The 23043-nt window shown below is 43.0% G+C and overlaps 1 protein-coding gene across 1 annotated transcript in view; it reads right to left on the bottom strand.

Annotated features, from left to right (window-relative positions):
• Nucleotides 1–23043, bottom strand: part of ADGRA3 (adhesion G protein-coupled receptor A3) — a 130208-nt gene that overhangs the window by 84082 nt on the left and 23083 nt on the right. The window contains exon 2 of the mRNA XM_074951601.1: nucleotides 20678–20749. Coding sequence (XP_074807702.1) covers nucleotides 20678–20749 — 72 coding nt within the window. The remainder of the gene's footprint in view (nucleotides 1–20677; nucleotides 20750–23043) is intronic.

Below are 23043 nucleotides of genomic sequence, written 5' to 3'. Positions count from 1 at the left end.
CTGTTGTAGTTTCACAAACGTGTTGAGGTTTCTCAAATCTAGGATCAGCCTCTAACCACTGTTTTTCTTGTGGATTATGAAGCAGTTGGAATAAAATCCTTTCCCTCTGTGTTGGAATGGGACTGGTTCTACGGCACCCAATTGTAGGAGGTGATTTATTTCACCTCGCAGAAGGTGCTCATGAGAAGGATCCTTGAAGAGGGACGGGAGAGGGGGTGGGTAGCTGGGAGGGAGAGAAATGGAATCAAGAACCTCATTGCTGGTGATTCCCAGTACCCACCTGTTGGAGGTGATCTTCCATCACACTGGGTGGAACGGGATCAAATGGTTGCCAAACTGAAGAAGTATTTTTGATGGTTGCACCACATGGTCCAGGGGAGGCATCTCGAGGCTTCAACCACATTCTCAAAACATGTTTTGAGGTAGGTGGGCGGGGCACAGACAACTGTGTTGAGGTCTGTCTACGCATGGGAGGAGGCCTCTGTTGTCGGCATTGCATTGCGTTTTGTAGTGTCATTATGGAAGGAAAGATGGAGGTCGAGATCTCAGGGTAGGTTGGTACCTACCCCGTCTTCTCTTCAGTGTTGGTGTATAGAAGTTGAGTGATGTAATGTCCCTCCTGAATCCTTTAATGAATGGAGGGATTCATCAGTTTGCTCAGGAAACAGTTTGGAGCCTTCAAATGGAAGCTCTTCCAGGTGGGCTGGACTTCTTTCAGAAATCCCAAGAGGTGTAGCCAGGAAGCCAGTCTCAAGAACAAATCGTATCAAACCAACCTGATAGCTTTCTTTGACAGGGTAAAAAGCTTTGTGGATGGGGGGAAGCGGTTGACGTAGTATATCTGCACTTTGGTAAAGCTTTTGATACGGTCTCGCATGACCTTCTCATAAACAAACTAGGGAAATGCAACCTAGATGGAGCTACTATAAGGTGGGTGCAAAACTGGTTGGAAAACGGTTCCCAGAGAGTAGTTATCAGTGGTTCACAGTCATGCTGGCAGGGCATGAAGAGTGGAGTCTTGCAGGGATTAGTTCTGGATCCGGTTAGGTTCAATATCTTCATCAATGATTTAGATAATGGCATACAGAGAGAACACTTATAAAGTTTGCGGGTGATACCAAACTGGGAGGGGTTGCAAGTGCTTTGGAGGCTAGGATTAAAATTAAAAATGATCTGGACAAGCTGGAGAAATGGTCTGAAGTAAACAGGATGAAATTCAATAAGGACAAGTGCAAAGTACTCCATTTAGGAAGGAACAATCAGTTGCACACATACAAAATGGGAAATGACTGCCTAGGAAGGAGTACTGCGGAAAAGGATCTGGGGATGATAGTGGACCATAAGCTAAATATGAGTCAACAGTGTAACACTGTTGCAAAAAAAGCAAACATCATCCTGGGATGTATTAGCAGGAGCGTTGTAAGCAAGACAGGAGAAGTAATTCTTCCGCTCTACTCTGCACTATTAGGCCTCAACTGGAGTTCTGGGCGCCACATTTCAGGAACGATGTGGACAAATTGGAGAAAGTCCAGAGAAGAGCAACAAAAATTATTAAAGATCTAGAAAACATGACCTATGAGGGAAGACTGAAAAAATTGTTTAGTCTGGAAAAGAGAAGACTGAGAGGGGACATTATAACAGTTTTCAAGTACATGAAAGGTTGTTACAAGGAGGAGGGAGAAAAATTGCTGTTCTTAACCTCTGAGGATAGGACAAGAAACAATGGTCTTAAATTGCAGCAAGGGAGGTTTAGATTGGACATTAGGAAAAAATTCTTAACTGCCAGGGTAGTTGAGGGAGGTTGAGGAATCTCCATCACTGGAGATTTTTAAGAGCAGGTTAGACAAATACCTGCCAGGAATGGTCTAGATAATTCTTAGTCCTGCCATGAGTGCTTGGGACTGGACTAGATGACCTCTTGAGGTCCCTTCCAGTCCTATGATTCTATGACTATCAATGTTGCTATGGACCAGGCTGCTATGTCAGCAGCATCTATGGAGGCTTGCAACGCTGTTTGTGCCAATAATTGGCCTTCAGCTACAAGTGCCTGGAATTGTTGTTCTTTAGTCTTCCAGGATGTGTTCAATAAATCCATTTAGTTTGGAACAGTTTATGCCGTTGTACTTTGACAAAAGTGCCTCATAGTTGGCAATTCTATAATGGAGGTTAGCTGACAAGTACACCTTATGTCCAAAGAGATCTAGCCTCTTCCAATACTTATATTGTCCTGGAGCGATGCTGTCTTCCCTTCTCATATACTGCATAACCACGAGGGAATTCGGAGTCAGGTGTGAGAATAAAAAGTCCATATCTTTTGCAGTGACATAGTATTTCTTGTCAGCCCACTTACATATAGAAGGTATCGAGGCTGGGGTCTGCCAGACTACCTTGGCGGGGCCCAATAAGTAAGGCTGCAATTTTGTCACGGAAGTTACAGATTCTGTGACTTTCCACAATCTTCGTGACTTCCGCAGCTGCAGCGACCCCAGGTGCCAGCCGCACCAATCACTGCTCGGGCGGCCCAGGCACCTGGCCGCACAAGGAGCGCCCAAGCAGTGGCTGGTACAGCACCAGCCGCTGCTATAGTGGCCCCAGTGACAGCCGCACCAATCACTGCTTGGGCAGCCCAGGCAGCTGGCCCCACAGGGAGCGCCCAAGCAGTAGCCGGTACAGCTGGCCCTGGACAGCTCCAAGCAGTGGCTGGTGCAGCTGGCCCTTGGGGCGGCCCAAACAACAGTGGTCCCAGGGGTGGTCATGGGACCACCCGAGCAGCAGCAGTTCCAGGGGAGGTTGGAGCAGCAACCCTGAGAAGCGCCCAAGCATAGGTCACAGGGGCGGTCGCAGGGATGGCTGGAGCACCAGCCCTGGAGGCTGTCATGAGCACAGTTCCCAGGGGCCTCCAGAGCAGAGGGGCCCCAGGAGCAGAGATTTAGTCATTAGTATTTATAGTAAAAGTCATGGACAGGCCATGGGCCGTTAATTTTTGGTCTTTGCCTATGACCTGTCCGTGACTTTTACTAAAAATAACCCATTACTAAATCTTAGCCTTACTAATAAGGCCTCATTGACTGGGAGTGCGATTTTAGAGGATATGGAGGTCTGCACTATGTCCAGCAGATTGTGTTGTGGTTCCCACACTTCCCTCAACAGGATCTGAAGAAAGACTGCTATCCTTCAAAACGTGTCTCAAAACTGTTTAAAGTCATCAGCAGATGTGGGGAGTTGTGGCATGATCGCCTCATCTGGTAAGGACGAGGAGATGTTGGCTGGTGATGTGACCTGCTTCTCCAGTCCTTCCTCATGCTCCTCGAAAGATTCTACCTGAGTTTTGGGAGGCCTGAATACAGAGAAGATCGCAGAGTGTCTGTGTTGGTTCCTCTGATTAATGGGCAGTTTGGGAAACTATTGCCCGCACACAGCTCAAGGATCCCAATAGCGCTAGTGTGGGGGCAAGACATATGAGGTGGCATCCATGGATGCTTGTATCAAGGTCCTGGGTCAGTTCTGGTCTCCTGGTACCGAGGATGTGTGTATTCGCGTTGTGTAGCCCCCAGATATTAGAGAGTGGTGCACAGTGTAACTGCATAAGGCTCTTCATCCGCCTTTCTAGAAAAGGGGGGCAGTTCTAGATGGTGATGGGGAGTGGTGGGATATCAGTTGCATCTCTAGGGGGAGGTGTGTACCCACTGGGAGGTCGGTACAGAGGAGAGGTGACTCCAGGGCTTCAGAGACAAGCATGTCTTTCTGAACTCCTGTGGTACCGGCATCATCATCATCAGTACTGTGGGCTGTACTTGCATCAGTTCCGTGAAAGGTCTAGCACGGGTGCAGATGTTGTCGGTCTGACGGTGCCAAGCTCAGTCTGCATTCTCCTGAATGGCAGTAGACGGTGCCGAAGGCTTCATCAGTGCTGAAGCACTTGGTGCCATATGGTTAGTTGGAGGCTTTGGGCCTCTTTGCCAGTACTGTGTGACGCTACCGTCTTACGTGGTCCTGCTGTCTTAGGGTCCTTGGAATTATTAGTAGTGCCAGTACTGGAGGTCCCTGGATAAGCTATGGAACTAAGTCTAGTTGCGGAAGATGTCGAGGCTACCAACTTTGTGGGGGACTCTTTTCTCCGGGATGGCTCCTTGATAGGCCAGCTCAGGGTCCGTTTCTTGCCATCTTTATGAGAGTCCAGCTTTTCTCTTTTCAGTGTGTGAGTGCAGTGTGGCAAATGGTGACAAAAGTGACCACTGCCCAGGACAGGCATTCTCCATCATTAAAAGTTTTAACTTCAGGTCATGGTTCTTTGGGGTCCACACTTTTAAGTTGGGCAATCGGTGCATTTCTGAGATATGTGCCCCTCCCCCATGCAATGAATGGGCCATGAGTGCCCATCACTTATGAAGAGGCACCTCTTAAACCCGGGGGATCCAGGCATAACCTCTATAGGTAAGTTCTCCCTGCACGGGAAGAATGTAGAAAAAAATACTATTCTAACCTAAGGAGTAACAGGGAGGAGAGAAAAAAAATTTTTTTTTTACCTCAGGAGGGAAGGGAAGAAAATAAAGAAATAAAAGCGACTATTATCTATACACTCTCAACAGAAACACTGACAGGTTTCAGAGTAACAGCCGTGTTAGTCTGTATTCGCAAAAAGAAAAGGAGTACTTGTGGCACCTTAGAGACTAACCAATTTATTTGAGCATAAACTTTCGTGAGCTACAGCTCACTTCATCGGATGCATACCGTGGAAAGTGTAGAAGATCTTTTTACACACAAAGCATGAAAAAATGGGTGTTTACCACTACAAAAGGTTTTCTCTCCCCCCACTCCACTCTCCTGCTGGTAGTAGCTTATTTAAAGTGATCACTCTCCTTACAATGAGTATGATCACTTTAGATAAGCTATTACCAGCAGGAGAGTGGGGTGGGGGGAGAGAAAACCTTTTGTAGTGGTAAACACCCATTTTTTCATGCTTTGTGTGTATAAAAAGATCTTCTACACTTTCCACGGTATGCATCCGATGAAGTGAGCTGTAGCTCACGAAAGTTTATGCTCAAATAAATTGGTTAGTCTCTAAGGTAACAGAAACACTAACACTACTAAAGGCATTAAAGACTTTTCTATAAAGGGCTGTGCTATAAATTCTGTCCTGGACTAAGGGCTGTTGAGAAGGAACAGAGGGCAGTTGGACTTCACAGAGCTATATAGCTGCCACTCACAGCACAAAATGGGGAAGAGTGCATATGCAGCCCAATAGGCACTACTACTAAAGATCTCCAATCCTAAATGCAGGGACGCAAGCACACCTAAAGTGGAGTGCCCATAGGGATACTACTTGAAAAATAACTGCTAGTTCAAGAACCTCACCAGATCTCAACTGCTACAGAACCATATGAAAAGAGAGAGGTAGATGTTTAGAGTTTTATCACTTAAAACTTATCCATACATGATGGTGGCAAGGAACAAGAATTAAGTTTAAAAATTCTTGAAGCCAGTGGATATGGGACTTGGGGTTGGAAGAGAAAATGAGCTGGTTTTACTTATAAATAACCATAAATAATGTGCCAAACTTAAAACTATCTTCTCAAAGAAAGTGCCAAAAGCTCTTAAAAATAAACATAACACTTGCCAGACCCTTCACAGAAGCTAGACAAAACATTCACGCTTAGACTCGGGAAAGCATTTCCTCAAGTATCCACTTAAGAACAAGCTTAACTTTAAATATTTGCTTAAATGTGATTGACAGACTAAAAATACCTACAATTACTAGAGCTTAAATAATTTAAAAAACTACTTCACTTATTTTTCATATTTATGCTACTTGGTTTTGCATTACACACAGTTTAGGCAACAGACTAGCCTAACTTTAGTTTATACTCAGCTTTACTTTGTGATTCTGATGCAATTACAATGCTAAAATGTTTAGGCTGCAAACACTGCAGAGGAATGCTTAAATCCCCCTGAAAAATCAGAACACCTCCAGATTTTTAAATTCATGCATATTGACTAGAATTCTGTTGATTAGGTATATACTTAAAAAAAGCAAAACCTTAACTTTGGATTTAAACTACCTGAGTGTCTTAAAATAAACAATTTAAAACCTCTTCTGCATCAACATAGCAGTTAATTATGTCTCACTAAAAAAAATTACTCATAAATTAGCTGTCAGTACTAAGTTAATTTTGTGCTCTTGAAAAGTGAGAAATACAGAAGTTATCTTTGGCAGCTCTTCAGCATTCTTGAAAGATACTGAATGTACCCACAGTTGGTGAAACTGTCACTGCCTCCAGGTTCAAGAGCAGGTTCTAAATAAAGATATAACAGTGGCGAGCAAATGGAGAAACCACATTAGAACCATTCTCAGGACAAAGAGTCTTGTCGGAAGGTGTTGCTTTTTTCCCCATTAGCCATTTACAATCTTAGCAACAACAAACAAGGCAACTTATCACCACTTCATAAATATTTCTCTTGAACAAAGTTCAGCCAGCATGATGAAGTTATCTTTATATAAACTGTTTACTAATCTAAGTACATTTTGAAATAAATCCAAACACTCCTGCAGCAATCTATTAAAAACAGTTCATATGATAAAGCAATATTGCCAGTACCTCAGCTTTGGTCCATCAACTTATCTGGTCTCCCTGTCACAACAGGGAGATTGTTTTTGGCTCACAGTCCTTCTCTTAGCAGTCTTGTGGGAGTGGCTCATCTCTCTGGGCTCACCTCCCTAAGACGTAAAAAGTTGCAGTGAGAGTTCTCACCATGATTCTGGGGGTTGAAGGGCCGACTCCATGGGCAGGAGTTTGACCCTTAACTCTCTGTCTTTCCTGGACCTGGGCTTCAATTTTTGGCGTAAGCCACATTTTGTAGAATGTGCTTTTCCCCCAGCACCAAACACACTGCGAGTATCTGTCAGTTGCTGGGTTAGATTCCTTGCAATTGAGGCACTTTTTGAACACTGGGGAGCCAGGCATGCCCTTGAGCAAAGGGGTTGTCGTCCCCCCACCTTCCAAGGTTGGCGGGAGGAAAATACTTTCTTTTTCGGTTTTAGTTGCTTTTCTTTTTTAAGGCACTGCCAAATAAAATGTAAACAAAGTAACAAAAGAAAAAGGCTTAAGTGGAAGCTAAAATTAGCAAATTTAAAGGGAGTTAATGATCTGTGAACGGATATCTTTAGCTCAGTCTCTAGCCATGGGCGGTTAAGAAGGAACTGAGGAGGATTGCCTGCACACGCTGGCTGCTCCTCTTGGCAGGTGAGGAGCAGCGCATGCAAGGGTGGGATGGACTGCTACCAGAGTTCTTACATCTGCAGTGCAGGGGTGCAGACACAACTACAATATAGCATCCATAGGGTCAATACTCAAAGAAGAAACAATGTTATAAAGGAAAAAGCATTTAAAATGTAACCTACAAAGAACTGATAGACATCCATTGGAATTATGTCTGTTGTGAATGGACTTGAGATAGGAAATGACAACCACACTAGAAACTGAATCATACAGTGATGTGAAGTGCTGGTATTAGTCAGGGAACCTGGTGGAGATCAAGTGCTGTGGAAGTTGGTCCACCACCACCTTAAAGCTATGTCTACACTAGAGAGCTTGCAGTGGCACAGCTGTATTGATGCAGCTGCGCTGCTGTGAGACCTTTTATGTAGCCACTCCATGCCGATGGGAGAGAACTCTTCCGTTGACATAGCACTGTGCACACTGCCAGTTATGTGGGCAAAAGTCATGTCACTCAGGGACGTGATTTTTTCACTCCTCCAAGCAATGTAAGTTTTGCTGACATGAGTGGTAGTGTAAACATGGTCAAGGAAACCTTGTCCAGGAATGGAAAATTTAAGGGAGGACTTTACTTAGCAAGACTGGCAGCATCTAACAGCAGTTCCTTGAATACAGACTATTGCATGCTTGAAGGAAATAGAGTGGTTGTCTCGTGAGAGGCTAAAGCTGGGGGTCAATTAAAAAGAAATGACTTTACAGTGGTCAGCCTTCAGTTTTCCCTAAGATACAGATACAGTAACCTCAGTATTTCTAGCATACACTACAATTAGTGGACAAAAAAAATTTAGAATTTTGCAAAACAAAGTCATTTAGCTATTTAAAAACAATGACTGAAGCCATCACTGACTCTAGTGACCTTGTCAGCAGAAAAGAGCAGAACAGGAGGAGAAGTCTTTGAAGCAGACAGCACCTGGGCAAACAGCCAGGTACGATTAGTCAGCTCGCAACCCTGGACAGCTCTGCAGAGAGAGATTTAGCAATGCTAAAGTCAAAATGGCTCTCTTGGCCTTTCACAATACCACTGTATAGTCTTTCTTGAACTCCTTGTACCTGAAGCAATCAAGTGTGACTTAGGTCACTTGCTTTCCGGTCTCCTACTCCTTACCCCTATACTTCATCTGACAAAAATTCATTAGTGATTCAAGTTATTCCATGGGTGAGATTGCAATCAAAGTATCTTGAAAAATCTAATCCAAGAAACAACAAGAATAACTAAAGGTAGGTTCAGACAATCACATAGAACACTTCTGTGGATATGCACTTCAGAGAAACCATGATAAAGGAAGAGAAAAGCCTCTTTGCCTCTTTCAGTCGCAGTATATGATTTCAAGAAGTTATTTTATGGTCAAAACTATTTCAGTTCAGAGCATGTTGTCTGCCAGCACACTCCAGGCTAGTCTCTATTTATGGTTCATCTATTGCAGGTCATCTACATATTAAAGTGACCTATAAGTATATTGGAAACAGAAAGGTTATTTAGGAGTCACCATATCAACAACAGACAAATACAGTAGAACCCCGTTTATTTGACTCTCCATTAACACGGAAAGCCAGATAACCAGACAACCACCGCACACAGGTCCAGAAGTGGGAGATCTCTTTGGTGGCCACAAGATGGTGCTGCAGCATTGTACTTTCCCATTCTCCAGTTTATCCAGATTTTTGATTATCTGATCTGGCCCCAGTCCCAGTTAGAGCAAATAAACAGGGTTCTGGTGTATTAACTATTAACCCATTGATGTACTGCATTCTCCCTGAAAAAGGTCAAACTCAAGAGTCAAATAATTTGAGGGTATGTCTACATTGCACACTCCTTACGACATTGTGTAGAGTACATACATTATGTGCCTCCCTAGCACAGGTATAAACCTTACAGAAACAACTGATACACCAGGAAATGCACACATGACAGAATACTTACAAGAAGTAGCAGTAAAAGCTATAAGAAGATGTGAAAAAAAATTCAAATGTTTAGTACACAGCTTGGTCACAGACAATGCTGCAAATTTATCTAAGATGAGAAGAAATTTAGAAGAGAGTCCCAAGGTAACATACGGTTGCAGTGCTCATTTGATGCACCTCCTAGCCAAAGACTTCAGTGTTCCAGAAATAAAGGCTAATATTGAAATTGCAAAATACTTCCGTAACGACAAGTTTGCAGCAGCTGCTCTGAAGAAAGTGGGAGGAACCAAGCTAACTCTCCCACATGAGTGCGATGGAACTCCGTAGTGGACTGTTTTGAGCACTATATCAAGGACTGGCCTGATCTGATGACAGTTTGTGAACAAAATTGTGAAAAAATAGATGGCACTGTCACAGCCAAAGTTCTCAACATTGGGCTTAAGAGAAATGTTGAACACATGCTGATTAGCCTGAAGCCTATATCTATAGCCTTGAACAAAATGCAGGGAAATAGCTGTTTTATTGCAGATGCTCTCGAAATTTGGAAGGAACTCAGTGAGCTCCTAAAAAGAGAAATATGCAGTGACAGAGTTAAATTACAAGCATTAAAGAAACAAATGGGACAAGCACTAAGCTCATTTTCTTGCAAATATTCTCAATACTCGGTACCAGGGTCAAACCTTAACTGCTGAAGAAGAGGAGTTGGCTATGACATGGACATTCAGCAATCATGCCTCCATAATGCCAACTATAATAAACTTCAGAGCTAAGGGTGAACCATTCAAGAAATATATGTTTACTGATGATGATTTAAAGAAAGTCACACCAGTGAACTTGTGAAAGTCACTTAAGCACTTAAATTTATTTGAGCATTAAGTGCTTAATTGTTATTCTCTAAGGTGCCACAAGTACTCCTTTTCTTTTTGTGAATACAGACTAACACGGCTGCTACTCTGAAACTTAAGCACTTGGATTCAGAGATTGTTGAAGTGATAATCTCACTTTTAACAGCAGTAACTGCTTCCGCCGGTGTAGAAAGAATATTTTCTTCCTTTGGATAAATTCATTCCAAATTGAGAAATCATTTGGGACCTGAAAAAAAAAAAAAAAGCAGAAAAGCTTGCTTTTCTTTTCCAGATTATGAACGAACAGGAAAGTGAAGGTGAAGGTGAAGACGACTGAGTTAGCTGCAGAGGCCAATATTTTAAGTTTCTCATGTTGACCTGCCTGACATAGTCAATTTAATTTTTGTTTTTTTCTTTTAAATATTTCATTTAACTATTTTAGTTAAAAACAATTTTAACAAAAACAAATGATTTTAAAAAATGTGAATGTTTCACTAAATTCAAAAATTCTAATGCTTGTTTTGTTAAAATATTATATATTTGCTGTTGAAGAAAAAAAATCCAGAATACGTAACGTTGTTTTAAATGTCTCTCTGGTTATGTTCTCCTCCTAATACAGCATGGCAAGAAAATTCTCCATATATTAATGATTAATCTGTTGAATTGGAGACAGTTCACCTCCCTACGACTTCATAAATATCTGCTTCAGTTAACTTTGGTAAATGAAATAACCAAACAATCATTCATTTTCTGATATAGCTGTAAAACTAATCTGAAAATTTTAAAAATAAATCACTTTAAAAATGTACGTGTACCTTCTAAAAATGAAACCTAGATCTATCTCTGAGTTGTGAAGAATACATATTAAGGTTATAACAACCAACAAGAATGCACTTTTATGTAGAAATTCACGATTAAATCCAGTCTTCCTGTCTAGTGATTTAAATCACAATTTAAATCAAATCCACCCTGGTCTTTATTTATCCTTAAATGGAGAAGGGGATGTGTGCCTTTAAGCCCCATGGGCTACAGCGGGGTGGGCAAAGTTTTTGGCCCAAGGGCCACATCAGGGTGCGAAACTGTATGGAGGGCTGGATAGGGAATGCTGTGCCCCCCAAACAGCCTGGCTCCCTGTCAAGGTTCCTTCCGCACTCTGAACTCTATGGTACAGATGTGGGGACCTGCATGAAAACCCCCTAAGTTTAGGTTAAAACTTCCTCAAGGTACAAACTATTTTACCTTTTGCCCTTGGACTTTATTGCTGCCACCACCAAGCGTCTAACAAATATATATATCAGGGAAAGAGCCTGCTTGGAAACGTCTTTCCCCATAAAATCCTCCCAAACCCTACACCCCCCTTCCTGGGGAAGGTTTGATAAAAATCCTCACCAATTTGCATAGGTGAACACAGACCCAAACCCTTGGATCTTAAGAACAATGAAAAAGCAATCAGATTCTTAAAAGAAGAATTTTAATAGAAGTAAAAGTAAAAAGAATCACCTCTGTAAAATCAGGATGGTAAATACCTTACAGGGTAATCAGATTCAAAACATAGAGAATCCCTCTAGGCAAAACCTTAAGTTACAAAAAGACACAAAAACAAGAATATACATTCCATTCAGCACAGCTTATTTTATCAACCATTTAAACAAAACAGAATCTAACACATATCTAGCTAGATTACTTACTAAGTTCTAAGACTCCATTCCTTTTCTGTTCCCGGGAAAAGCATCACACAGCCAGAGAGAGCCTTTGTTTCTCCCCCCTCCAGCTTTGAAAGTTTCTTGTCTCCTCATTGGTCATTTTGGTCAGGTGCCAGCGAGGTTATCCTAGCTTCTTAACCCTTTACAGGTGAAAGGGTTTTTCCTCTGGCCAGGAGGGATTTTAAAGGTGTTTACCCTTCCCTTTATATTTGTGACACCCCCGCCCCCCTCAGAATCCCCAACTTGCTCCTTGTCCCCTGACCGCCCCCTCCCAGCACCCCATGCCCCTAACCGCCCCCCCGGGACCCCACCCCCATCTAACTCCTCCCACTCCCTGTCCGCTGACTACCCGACCCCTATCCACACCCCTACCCACTGACAGGCCCCCCGGGTCTCCCACACCTATCCAATGAATCAAATAATCTGCTGGGTTTTTTTGTAATAAAGATGAGGCACTGTCACAGACTGAGGTATCAAGAGATGATTCTGGAACAAACGGATAAATTAATATAAAAATGCAATACAACTTGGTTGATTTCCCTCCCCCCAAGTTTTGTAAGAGTAATTCACCCCCAAACTGGAAACCTGTATTCCACATTTCAACCAAGATAAAATTGTTATAGCCAAATTACAAGCCTCCAAAATGTAGTTTGCGCAGTTTATAGTAGAACTGCTGACCCATCCTTTACTATTGTGGTACTAGTGAGCACAGCAATACAGCGAAATAGCACATACCCTTTCTTACCCAGAAGGTGAAAAAGAGCTAATGTCTTAGGAGTCAATAGAAAAGATAATGGTGAAATGCTACCATTACAGTTTTCCAGATCTATGGCTAAAGGAGGACGGGGTCTCTAATCTGAAATGTGGAAGAAAAATTCACAAGGAAATTGAAGATCAAATCATGAAAATACAGAACTTTACAAAAATGCATCCAATTATTTTAAGTCAGTATTACTTTTACTCTAATGAAGTGCGTGTGTAGCCAATAGAAGGGAAAACATCCACAGCAGCTTATCCTCAAACACATTATTTCTATCAGAATGCATGAACAGACAGTGCTGTACAATATATGAATATGAGCCAGATAAATAACTGCCTTGCCCTAAACTTTAATAGTGGAATAACTACAATCACAGAATGATGTATGGTCACAGCTAGAATGGTCCACAGAAACAGAAATATTCTGTTTCACATAAATATTTTACTGCCAAAACAAACTTTGTTAATGCAGAGTTAAGGTTGCATGGTTACGTTTTACACCATTCCAGAACATGGAAGATGACTAAACTTAAACCTCTAAAAACAAGAAATTCAGAGTTAAGGTGTAACTTCCCACACAAACTTTCTCTGCCCTGTTTCATCCCTGCTCCCTTTCAGGAAGATTGTAGTACTTCACCCTTTTCTCAGCGTCCGTCAACCATGAGCAAGTACTCCCCAGATCAACAATGATGAACAGAAAAACAGAGAGAAAATGTCAGGTTTGGTTAGGCAGGGGTAAGGTACTGTTATAGTGCCAGCTCCTATCACCATCCCCAGAGAGACAGAGAGCAGCTTTAAGTACAAAGGTGCAAATTACAAATTTAAACTTGCTAAACAAAATTGTTTTCATTTCATTTATATGGCTGTAACTTCTGTATTGAGTTCATATCACAGATTGCAGGAATATACAACAGGTTTCTGGTGCGATGATCCAAAAAATAAGCATTTTTAGACAGAAATATTTCTAGAGGTTACTCTGGATTCATATAGCTGGGGGTTAATGAAAAGTGTATAATATATTAATGAGCTTTATTGTAAAGGAAAGATTAAGTCTTGATAAACTAATACGTGAATAAATGATTATCTAACAAACACGTTTCATCTTTTGGGAATGTTGCTAACAAAACAAAAATCAATCACCAAAAAAACTCCTACCAACACAAAAACACTCCACTACACACACAATTACCAGCCCCAGGAAGAGGATAAGAGAAAGAACAAGCCACATATATGTTAATTATGACACTTAATCAATGAGTGGAAGGTACTCAGATACTACGGTGATGAGTGTCGTATGAAAACCTACATACAGAAGAAGTGTGATCTTTTTTCCCCTTTCTACAAACTGACAAGTTGCCATAACATAGCAATTCTGTTTCTGTACTCACCACTTCATCATTATTATAATGTATGTTAGGGTAGCACTCAAAGGCTGCAATCAGGACCCAGAGCTGTACTACCAAGTATTGTACAAATTCCATGGGGAAGACCAACTTGCCTGCAGGCTCTTGAAGGCAGAGACTAAGAAAATATTTAACAAGTGAGCATAACAAATAATAGGAGGGACGTGAGAAGGAGTATGAGCTAACAGTAATATGACTACAAATTTACATAATCTACCAAATTCATACTTGGTTATTTCAAATCTTTTAAAAATATTTAATAACTTACTGCCTATTTCTAGTTTAACTCTTTTCCTGCTTCTGCATTTTTTATAACCACTGCCTATTTCTATTTTGTATACATGTATTTTTTTAATTCATTTTAATACAACACTCTTCATTTAAGCTAACAGGCATCGGCACTAGTGTTCTGGCAGACAAAATATCTGGGGAGAAATCCCAGCCCCATTGAAATCAATGGGAGTTCTGCCACTGACTTCAGTGGAACCAAGCTTTCACCTTGCTTCCGGATCTCTTAGCCAAGTACTCAAGTACTTGTTCTGTTTCATTACAGTTAGGCAGTTACAGATGCTTTGTCCTTTGAAGTAAACCTTCACTTTTCCAGATATTCTTTTGTTCTCTGCTCTCTCCGCCCCAAAGACAACACTATGAGTCTCTATTTGGACATTCTTGTCTACAGCGAAGTTATATGCATCAGCTGCCAATACATTTTCAACTACATTCCTTTTTTTTTTTTTTTTTTTTTTTTTTGGTATTGATAAGCTACCACTTACTGCCCAGTTAATAGAACGGCTTCTCTGGTACATTTCTAAAATTTAATCTAGGGAAATTTTGCAAAAAAGTGTCCACGGTCCTGTGGTATTACAAACGTAGGGAGTCCTAATGTAGATAGTGTTTAAAACCTTGGCAGCTGATGACCTGTTAATCAAACAGTGAGCAGAGTTATAGGATATGATGCTTACAACACTGTCAGCAGCCATTGGCCTGTCTACATCAGAGCTCCTAATATTGCTCTTGCCATTGGAGCTGAACCAGAGTTAGCATGACTGGAATTTTTTTTTCTTTTGAAAGATTTCTCTAGCTTACACAAGGCTCTAGGCAACTCCATAGACTATTTTTGATAAACTACACTTCCCACAATTCTTGGTTTCTGGGCATGTTTACTCATATCTCATCAACTAGCAAGCTATAAAGAATGTTAAACTCATGTGCTTGCTGTCAGTGATACCACAAGTTTAATCTTCCATCTGCTCACTCACTAATATTTTCATTGTCTGTATTTTTAAAGTTTGGAGGATGAACTGGATATTTTAAAGTTGACTTGAAACTAAAATAACTTTGATGCTAGGATAAGGAGGTGGGACCGGCTACTTTCCTAATCAGTCAGCACAGCTTAGAGATCCATACACTTCCAACATTTCTTCCGTTGCTCTTCATCAAAAAATATTCAGCCAACCCGGAACATCCACCAACTACACTTTCTGTGTTGAATTCATCAACATCAGCATCATCCATAAAAGAAAAAGGAAACACTGTCCTGAAACAGGAGCTGAAGTGCTTCCTCTTAACCTGTAGGTGACACAGCAACATCTAGATCAGTGGTGGGCAACCTGTGGCCCGTCAGGGTAATCCACTGGCGGGCCATGAGACAGTTCGTTTACATTGACCATCCACAGGAACGGCTGGCCACAGCTCCCAGCAGCCGCAGTTCGCCGTTCCCAGTCAATGGGAGCTGCGGGAAGTGGTGGCCAGCACGTCCATGTGGCCCGCGCCGCTTCCCACAGCTCCTGTTGGCTGGGAACGGCAAACCGTGGCCACCGGGAGCTGCAGGCAGCCGTGCCTGAGTACGGTCAATCTAAACAAACTGTCTCGTGGCCTGCCAGTGGATTACCCTGGTGGGCTGCAGGTTGCCCACCACTGATCTAGAAGGAAGAAAGGCAATGGGAATCGGAGAAGAGGGGACCCAAAGGAGAGCGGGAGGACAAAGAAAAAGAGGCACAACCACTTTGGGTGCTACATCCTGATTTTCTTTCCATGAAGTTGAATTTGTAAGGCAATGAACCCTCACAAAGTACATGCTGCTACTAAACCTATAGGGGAGAGGGAAATTTCAAGCTGAAGAGAAGTGTACACTCCCCTTCAAAAAGAACTTGATTTCTCCTCCCGTTTTATGTTCTGAAGTGCCCAAAAAAGTACATGCACACATTATTCTTAGCCTGCCCTTAGCCATACTTGCCTTTTTGCCCTTTCAGATGAGTACTGCCAGCAAGAGGAACGGTAAGGCAATCTCAATGTCACATCACTGTAATCTAAGGTTACGTCTACTGTACGAAATTATTTCAAAATTATTCTATTCGAATTTTCGGAAGTGATTTTATACATTCTGTCTTCTGTGTCCCCACTAAAGCATGTGAATTCGGTGGAATGCGTCCACAGTACCGAGGCTAGCATCAAATTTCAGAGCGGTGCACCATAAGTAGCTATCCCACAGTTCCCACAGTCCCCGCTGCCCATTGGAATTCTGGGTTAAGTTCCCAGTGTATGATGGGGCAAAAACATTCTTGGGGGTGTTTCTAGGTGTGTCTCGTCAGTCGCTCCTCCCTTCGTGAAAGCTACGGTAGACAATCATTTCGCGCCTTTTTGGTGTGCAGGTGCCATACTGATTTCAGCAGACTGTGCACCGCTGCTCTCCTGCTACTATGAATCCACCTGGCATTTCCTCTCGTCTTCCTATGTAATCCCTAGTATCTACTCCTTCTCTTCCTCATCGAACGCTTCCGCTGCCAACTCTGCTCAGCCATCGTGAACCGAGCAGCACAGCTTCCACCGCCAACTCTGTCTCCTGCTCTTGCCGCGCTACCGAGCTTCTCCGTGTTGTCCATCCTAGGCCCCTGCCTCCGTGAAAGCTACAGAAGACAACCATTTCCTGCCTTTTTTCGGCTATCGTAAACCGAACAGTACCTCTTCCACTGCCACTCTACTCTCCTACGTTTCACGCCCCTTTTCCAGGATTACCCGTGCAGGCGCCATAGCCATGGAGCCCTCTCAGATCTCCGCTGCAGTTTTGACCGTTGTAAATACCTCGCGCATTATCCAGCCGTATGTGCAGTATCTGTAAAACCGGATGAGGAAGCGACGACAGCGTGATTACTATACGGATGAGGACATTGACACAACGTTCCTAGAAGTACGGCATGTGGTGATTGGGAGATCATGGTGGTGTTGGGCCAGGTTCATGCTGTGGAATGATGATTCTGGGCCCAGGAAACAAGCACAGACTTGGGACCGCATAGTGTTGCGGGTATGGGATGATTCCCAGTGGCTGCGAAACTTTCGTATGCGTAGAGCCACTTTCATGGAACTTTGTGACTTGCTTTCCCCTGCCCTGAAGTGCAAAGACACCAAAATGAGAGCAGCCCTCACAGTTGAGAAGAGAGTGGCCATAGCCCTGTGGAAGCTTGCAACGCCCAACAGCTACCAGTCAGTCGGGAATCAGTTTGGAGTTGGCAAATCTACTATGGGGGCAGCTGTACTGCAAGCAGCCAACACAATCATTGACCAGCTGCTATCAAGGGTAGTGACTTTGAGAAATGTGCAGACCATTGTGGATGCCTTTAATGTGCTGGGGTGTCCTAAACTGCGGCAGGGCGACAGACGAACGCATATCCCGATCTTGGCCCTGGAACACAGGGGCGGCCAGTACATAAACCGCAAGGGGTACTTTTCCATGGTGCTGCAAGCACTGGTGTATCACAAGGGACATTTCACCAACATCAACGTGGGATGGCCGGGAAAGGTGCATGATGCTCGCATCTTCAGGAACTCTGGTCTGTTTGAACAGCTGCAGGAAGGGACTTACTTCCCAGATCAGAAAATTACTGTTGGGGATGTTGAAATGCCTATAGTTATACTCAGGAACCCAGCCTACTCCTTAATGCCCTGGCTCATAAAGCCGTACACAGGCACCCTGGACAGTAGTCAGGAGTTGTTCAACTATAGGCTGAGCAAGTGCAGAATGGTGGAAGAATGTGCATTTTGGACATTTACAAGCACGCTGGCGCAGTTTACTGACTGTTAGGCCTCAGCGAAACTAATATTTGCATTGTTATTACTGCTTGCTGCGTGCTCCACAATATCTGGGAGAGTAAGAGGGAGACGTTTATGGCGGGGTGGGAGGTTGAGGCAACTCGCCTGGTGGCCACTTTCGCACAGCCAGACAACAGGGAGATTAGAAGAGCACAGCAGGGTGCACTGCACATCAGAGAAGCTTTGAAAGCCAGTTTCATGACTGGCCAGGGTACGGTGTGACAGTTGTGTTTGTTTCTCTTAAAGTTACCCACCCCCTATACATATGAAAGGAAATAAAGCACAGTTGTTTAAAATACTTTCTTTGTTTGTTGCACAAAACATTGAGAAAAATCAGAAGCTAGACGGGGGTGGGGGGTATTGGGTTAGAGGAGGAGGTTATTGGGTATTGGGGTGGAGGAGGAGGAGGGAAGGACAAGTCCAGAAACCAAACCAAAATTTCGGATATGCCAGCTTTCTGCTGCTTGTGCAATCCTCTGGGGTTGACTGTGTGGGTTCCCGTAGCCTCCCCACCCCTCCATGTTCTTGGGCATCTGGGTGAGGAGGCTATGGAACTTGCGGAGGAGGGAGGGCAGTTATACAGGGGCTTCAGCGGCAGTCTGTGGTCTTGCTGCCTTTCCCGCATTAGGTCCACCATAGAGCAGAGCATGTGAGTTTGCTCCCCATGAGCTTGACCATAGCATCCTGCCTGCTCTTATCGCGCACACATCCCTCCTCTCTTCGTTTCATGTAACGCTTTATGCGACTCTGCAATTGTTGGCCTCCACGCATTCAGCTGGGCCCTGTCAGTGCGGGAGGACTGCATGAGCTTGACAAACATATCGTCCTGAGTTCGTTTTTTCCGCCTTCTAATCTGGACCAACCTCTGGGATGGAGTAGATAGGGGCTGCGTTGAAACATTTGTACCTGCAGGAGAAGAAAAAGTGAGGGTAGTATATTAAAAGATACATGTTAGAGAACAAAGGGGACACTGTTTCTCAGTGAAACAGGCAATTCATAGTACACAGCCCATGTTCTTTCTGTACAAGGTCACATTTTGCCTCTTTTACTGGAGTGCCTGCCACTTTGGTGTGAGTAAGCGATCACATGCGGCTGGGCAACAGAATTCAGCTTGCAGACAGCCATGGTAAGCCCTATGGGCATGCGGCGTTCTCCTTCTTCCGCATTCATTTCAATGCTTTCCAACTGCTGGGCCTCCTTTCCCATAGCAAGCAATGCCTGGTGGGTTTGCCACATAAAAGGAGGCCCTGTGGGCTCTCTGGGATGATCACTTCACACAACACCCTCCCCCCACCCCGCGTGGCTCCAATGAGGCTCTGAGCAGGGATGAGCCCTTTAAACCAAACGTGAACAGCCCAGCGCAGCTGGATTCCCACCCCCCCCGCACCGCGTGGCTCCCATCAAGCTCTCACTCACCAGAAGTGCCTTCTCCAGGGTCATGGTCCGGGAGCATGCCTTGGGAGTGGGGGGAAGCTTTTGGCTCCAGCGTTAAGAATAGTTCCTGGCTAGGGGGGAAAACGGATTCCCCACTTGCCACCTGTGCACTGTCCTCCTCCTCTTCTTCGTCCTCCAAAAACTCATCCTCCTAGCCCCGTGCTACTCCCCCTTGCAGGTGTCCACGGACAGTGGTGGGGTAAGTGGTGGCGTCACCCCCCATAATTGCATGCAGCTCATGGCAGAAGCGGCATGTATGAGGCTGTGACCCAGAGTGCCCATTCGCCTCCCTGGATTTTTGGTACGCTTGCCTGAGCTGCTTAATTTTTGTACGACACTGCTCTGTGTCCCTGGAGTAGCCTCTTTTCGTCATGGCCCTGGAGACTTTAGTGTACGTATTTGCGTGGTTTTTTTGGAACGTAGTTCTGCCACAACAGATTCGTCTCCCCAACATGCGATGAGATCCAGTACCTCCCATTCGGACCATGCTGAAGCTCGTCTGCGAATCCAGGACTGCGTGGTCGCCTGTGATGGTGGACTGTGCTGATGGTGACCAAACAGGAAATGAAATTCAGAAGTTCCCAGGGCTTTTACTGCCTACCTGGCTAGTGCATTGGGGTTGACAGTGTTGTCCAGAGCGGTCACAAGGGAGCATTCTGGGATAGCTCCCGGAGGCCAATAACGTTGAATTCCGTCCACAGTACTTGTAACCCGGAACTGCGATCTCGATCTTAGCGCTACTCCACTTGCCGAGGTGGAGTACAGAAATCGGATTAAAGAGCCCTTTAAATCGAAAAAACTGGTTTGGTTGTGTGGACAGAATCAGTTTTATTTCGAAGTAACTCGGCTACTTCCGCGTACTGTAGACCAGGCCTAAATAATTTCCCAGAGAGTTTGTCCCAGCACCACTCAGAATGAAATTATAGCTAGTAGTCAGTCTCTATAAAGTACATGCTGTGGTACTGTAGAGATCATTTTTTGCACTTTCTTATTGTTCCCCTTCCCCCAACAAAATCTCAGAAAATGGCTTTTGCAAAACTCCCTCTGTAGTAACTGTTACTGTAGTTTAACCTTCATAAAGACTATTAAGTACATAGATCGCTCAGTTATCAAATAATTCTTATGCTGAAGCAGACATGGCTACATACTTCCCACTACAAAAGATCCTATTTAAAGGAGATATATCGTTTTGTACATTTATTTGATATTTAAAATATGCAAACAAAAGATTTAGTGGTGAATAATAATTATTTTCTTAAATAAGTACTTACAATCTTTCAAGAAAACTTAATCCAGAAAAGGAACCATTCTTCAACTCTGATATTTTATTGTTGCTCAGAATCCTGCATACAGAATCAAAAACAAAAGATGTCAGAAGAACAAACCTAACGACATTTGCTGAATTTTATTCTTTGTTCTAAGTACTATGAAAATAATTATTTCTTTTAAAAAGATTGTCTTTTCATCAAGATACAGAAAGAAACTTATTGTATAATACCTTTACAGCAAGTATGAAATATATTATAATAGTACCCATAAGCCCCAAGAAACAGGGGGCTCCCCCAGTGCTAGGTACTCTGACGTGAAGCACTTACAAGTTGAGAAGAGTGAAATATGAAGTACTGGGGAAGAGCACACTATCAAAGATTGTAAACATGGACATGTTAAGCCCTTCTGATAGTAGGCTGTATGATTAAGAATTTATAAAGTATGTCTTCCTGTGAACGGCTATGAAATAGGGGAGCATTTGCTCAACAAATATATGATTAATAGTAAGACACTTCAGTGTCTGTGGTCTCTGATGAGACTAAAGTGTTTCTTGTGGATGGATAAGGTTGTTACAGAGCTTAGTTTGTCTGGGTATCACTATAGGACAGAGATGCGTCATTTGAGTATTGCTAAAACAGAAAATTCCAATCTTAACGCACACCCACAAACTGGTGTCAGAACTATATAGTAAACTTTACTGGGTTATTTCCATTTTTAAAAGAGAAATGTAATGTATGTTCCTTGGGCTAGTACCTCGCAACCTTAATTGTTAGCTAACTACATTTTTCATGTGGCTATATAAATGCAGTCAGGGCTTAGATATCACATTAATAAGTGTTTATACATATACACACAACCCATACACAACTGACAAAAATAAAGGGGGGGGGAACTGGTCCCACCATTGCCGACTATTACTCGTACACCAAAACAGAGATTTGCTAGATGGTTACATTTCTACTCCACCCCCCCCCCATGTTATAGGACAATAAGATGTTAGACAATGAACTCTTGTGCTTACTTTTCAGAAGGAAATTTAGAATAATATTTTTACATTTGTTCAATATCTGAAATTGGACAAGTGTTTTATTACCCTATGGGGAAAACACATTTTACATATTCCACCTAAAGCATTCCCTTCAATTCAAGAATCTCTTTCCTCAAAAGGAATAATAAACAAGCTCTCTGTCTGAATTATTTTCCGCAGGAGTTTTAGTGTTTAAAGCCAGGGATAGGCAACCTATGGCACGCGTGCCGAATGCGGCACGTGAGCTGATTTTCAGTGGCAATTGATAGCCTGCTGGGTGGCTGCTGCACAGGGAACTTACGGGAGCGGGGAGCTGATAGGGGGGCTGCCGGTCCACCCTGGTTCCAAGCCCCCACCAGCTAGCTGCAACGGGCTGCCCTTCCTGCCAGCAGTGGACAAAGCAGGCGTTATAAGGGAGCATTGCGCAACTTTAAACGAGCATGTTCCTATTGATCAGCAATGTAACCACGAAACAATATTAACCGGGACGACTAAGTGAGGAGTTACCGTACTGCAGCGGAGGAGAAATAGCTCAGTGGTTTGAGCATTGGCCTGCTAAACGCAGGGTTGTAAATTCAATCCTTGAGGGGGCCATTTAGGGATCTGGGGCAAAAATTGGGGATTGTGGTCCTGCTTTGAGCAGGGGCTTGGACTAGATGACCTCCTGAGGTCCCTTCCAACCCTGATATTCTATTCTATGATTACACCCAGTAGGGAAAGCCATTGAAACTAACATTGGGAAGGAGGGTTAAGGAAGTGCCTTTTAAAGTACATTACTGCATGCACCTGCAAAGATTTTACTTTATGAAAGTATTTTAGACTGAGAATAAAAAGGGCACTTTTCTATATCTGTATTAACAATTTTATTTTATATTAAATATATACAGATCTGATATGCTATATAATGTTTTCAATATAGATTTAGAAATATCTTAACAAGTAATAATTTACAGCATGCCTATATGGGTAGAAACACATCTTGCTTGTCAGTGTGAAAGGGCAATCGTAGTATTAGCTATCGAACTACAAGTGTTAGGAAGTCATTTTAACTTAATTTGTAGTTCTGCAACAAAATTCTTGTTTTTCCAAATAAATGGTTTTCAAAACAGTTCTTGCAGTTCTTGAGTATTTGTAATTTATCAGAATCATGATTATGCCTGATATGTATATTTTCTTTTCCTAGTTTAATTTTAAACATGTTTATCTTTAACCTACAATATTTACTTTCAAAAGTTAAGTTATTTCCACAAATTTTGACATAAAGCAAGCTTAAATAATGTTAGTAAATATTTCTGCCAGGTCAAACTGGAAGTCTCATCAATACAGAGATTGGAAAATCCA

The sequence above is a fragment of the Natator depressus genome, chromosome 4 (assembly GCF_965152275.1).
Source record: "Natator depressus isolate rNatDep1 chromosome 4, rNatDep2.hap1, whole genome shotgun sequence".
Classification (NCBI taxonomy): domain Eukaryota; kingdom Metazoa; phylum Chordata; order Testudines; family Cheloniidae; genus Natator; species Natator depressus.
The sequence above is the reverse complement of the archived record's forward strand: the minus strand, read 5'-3'. Positions and strand labels throughout refer to the sequence as shown.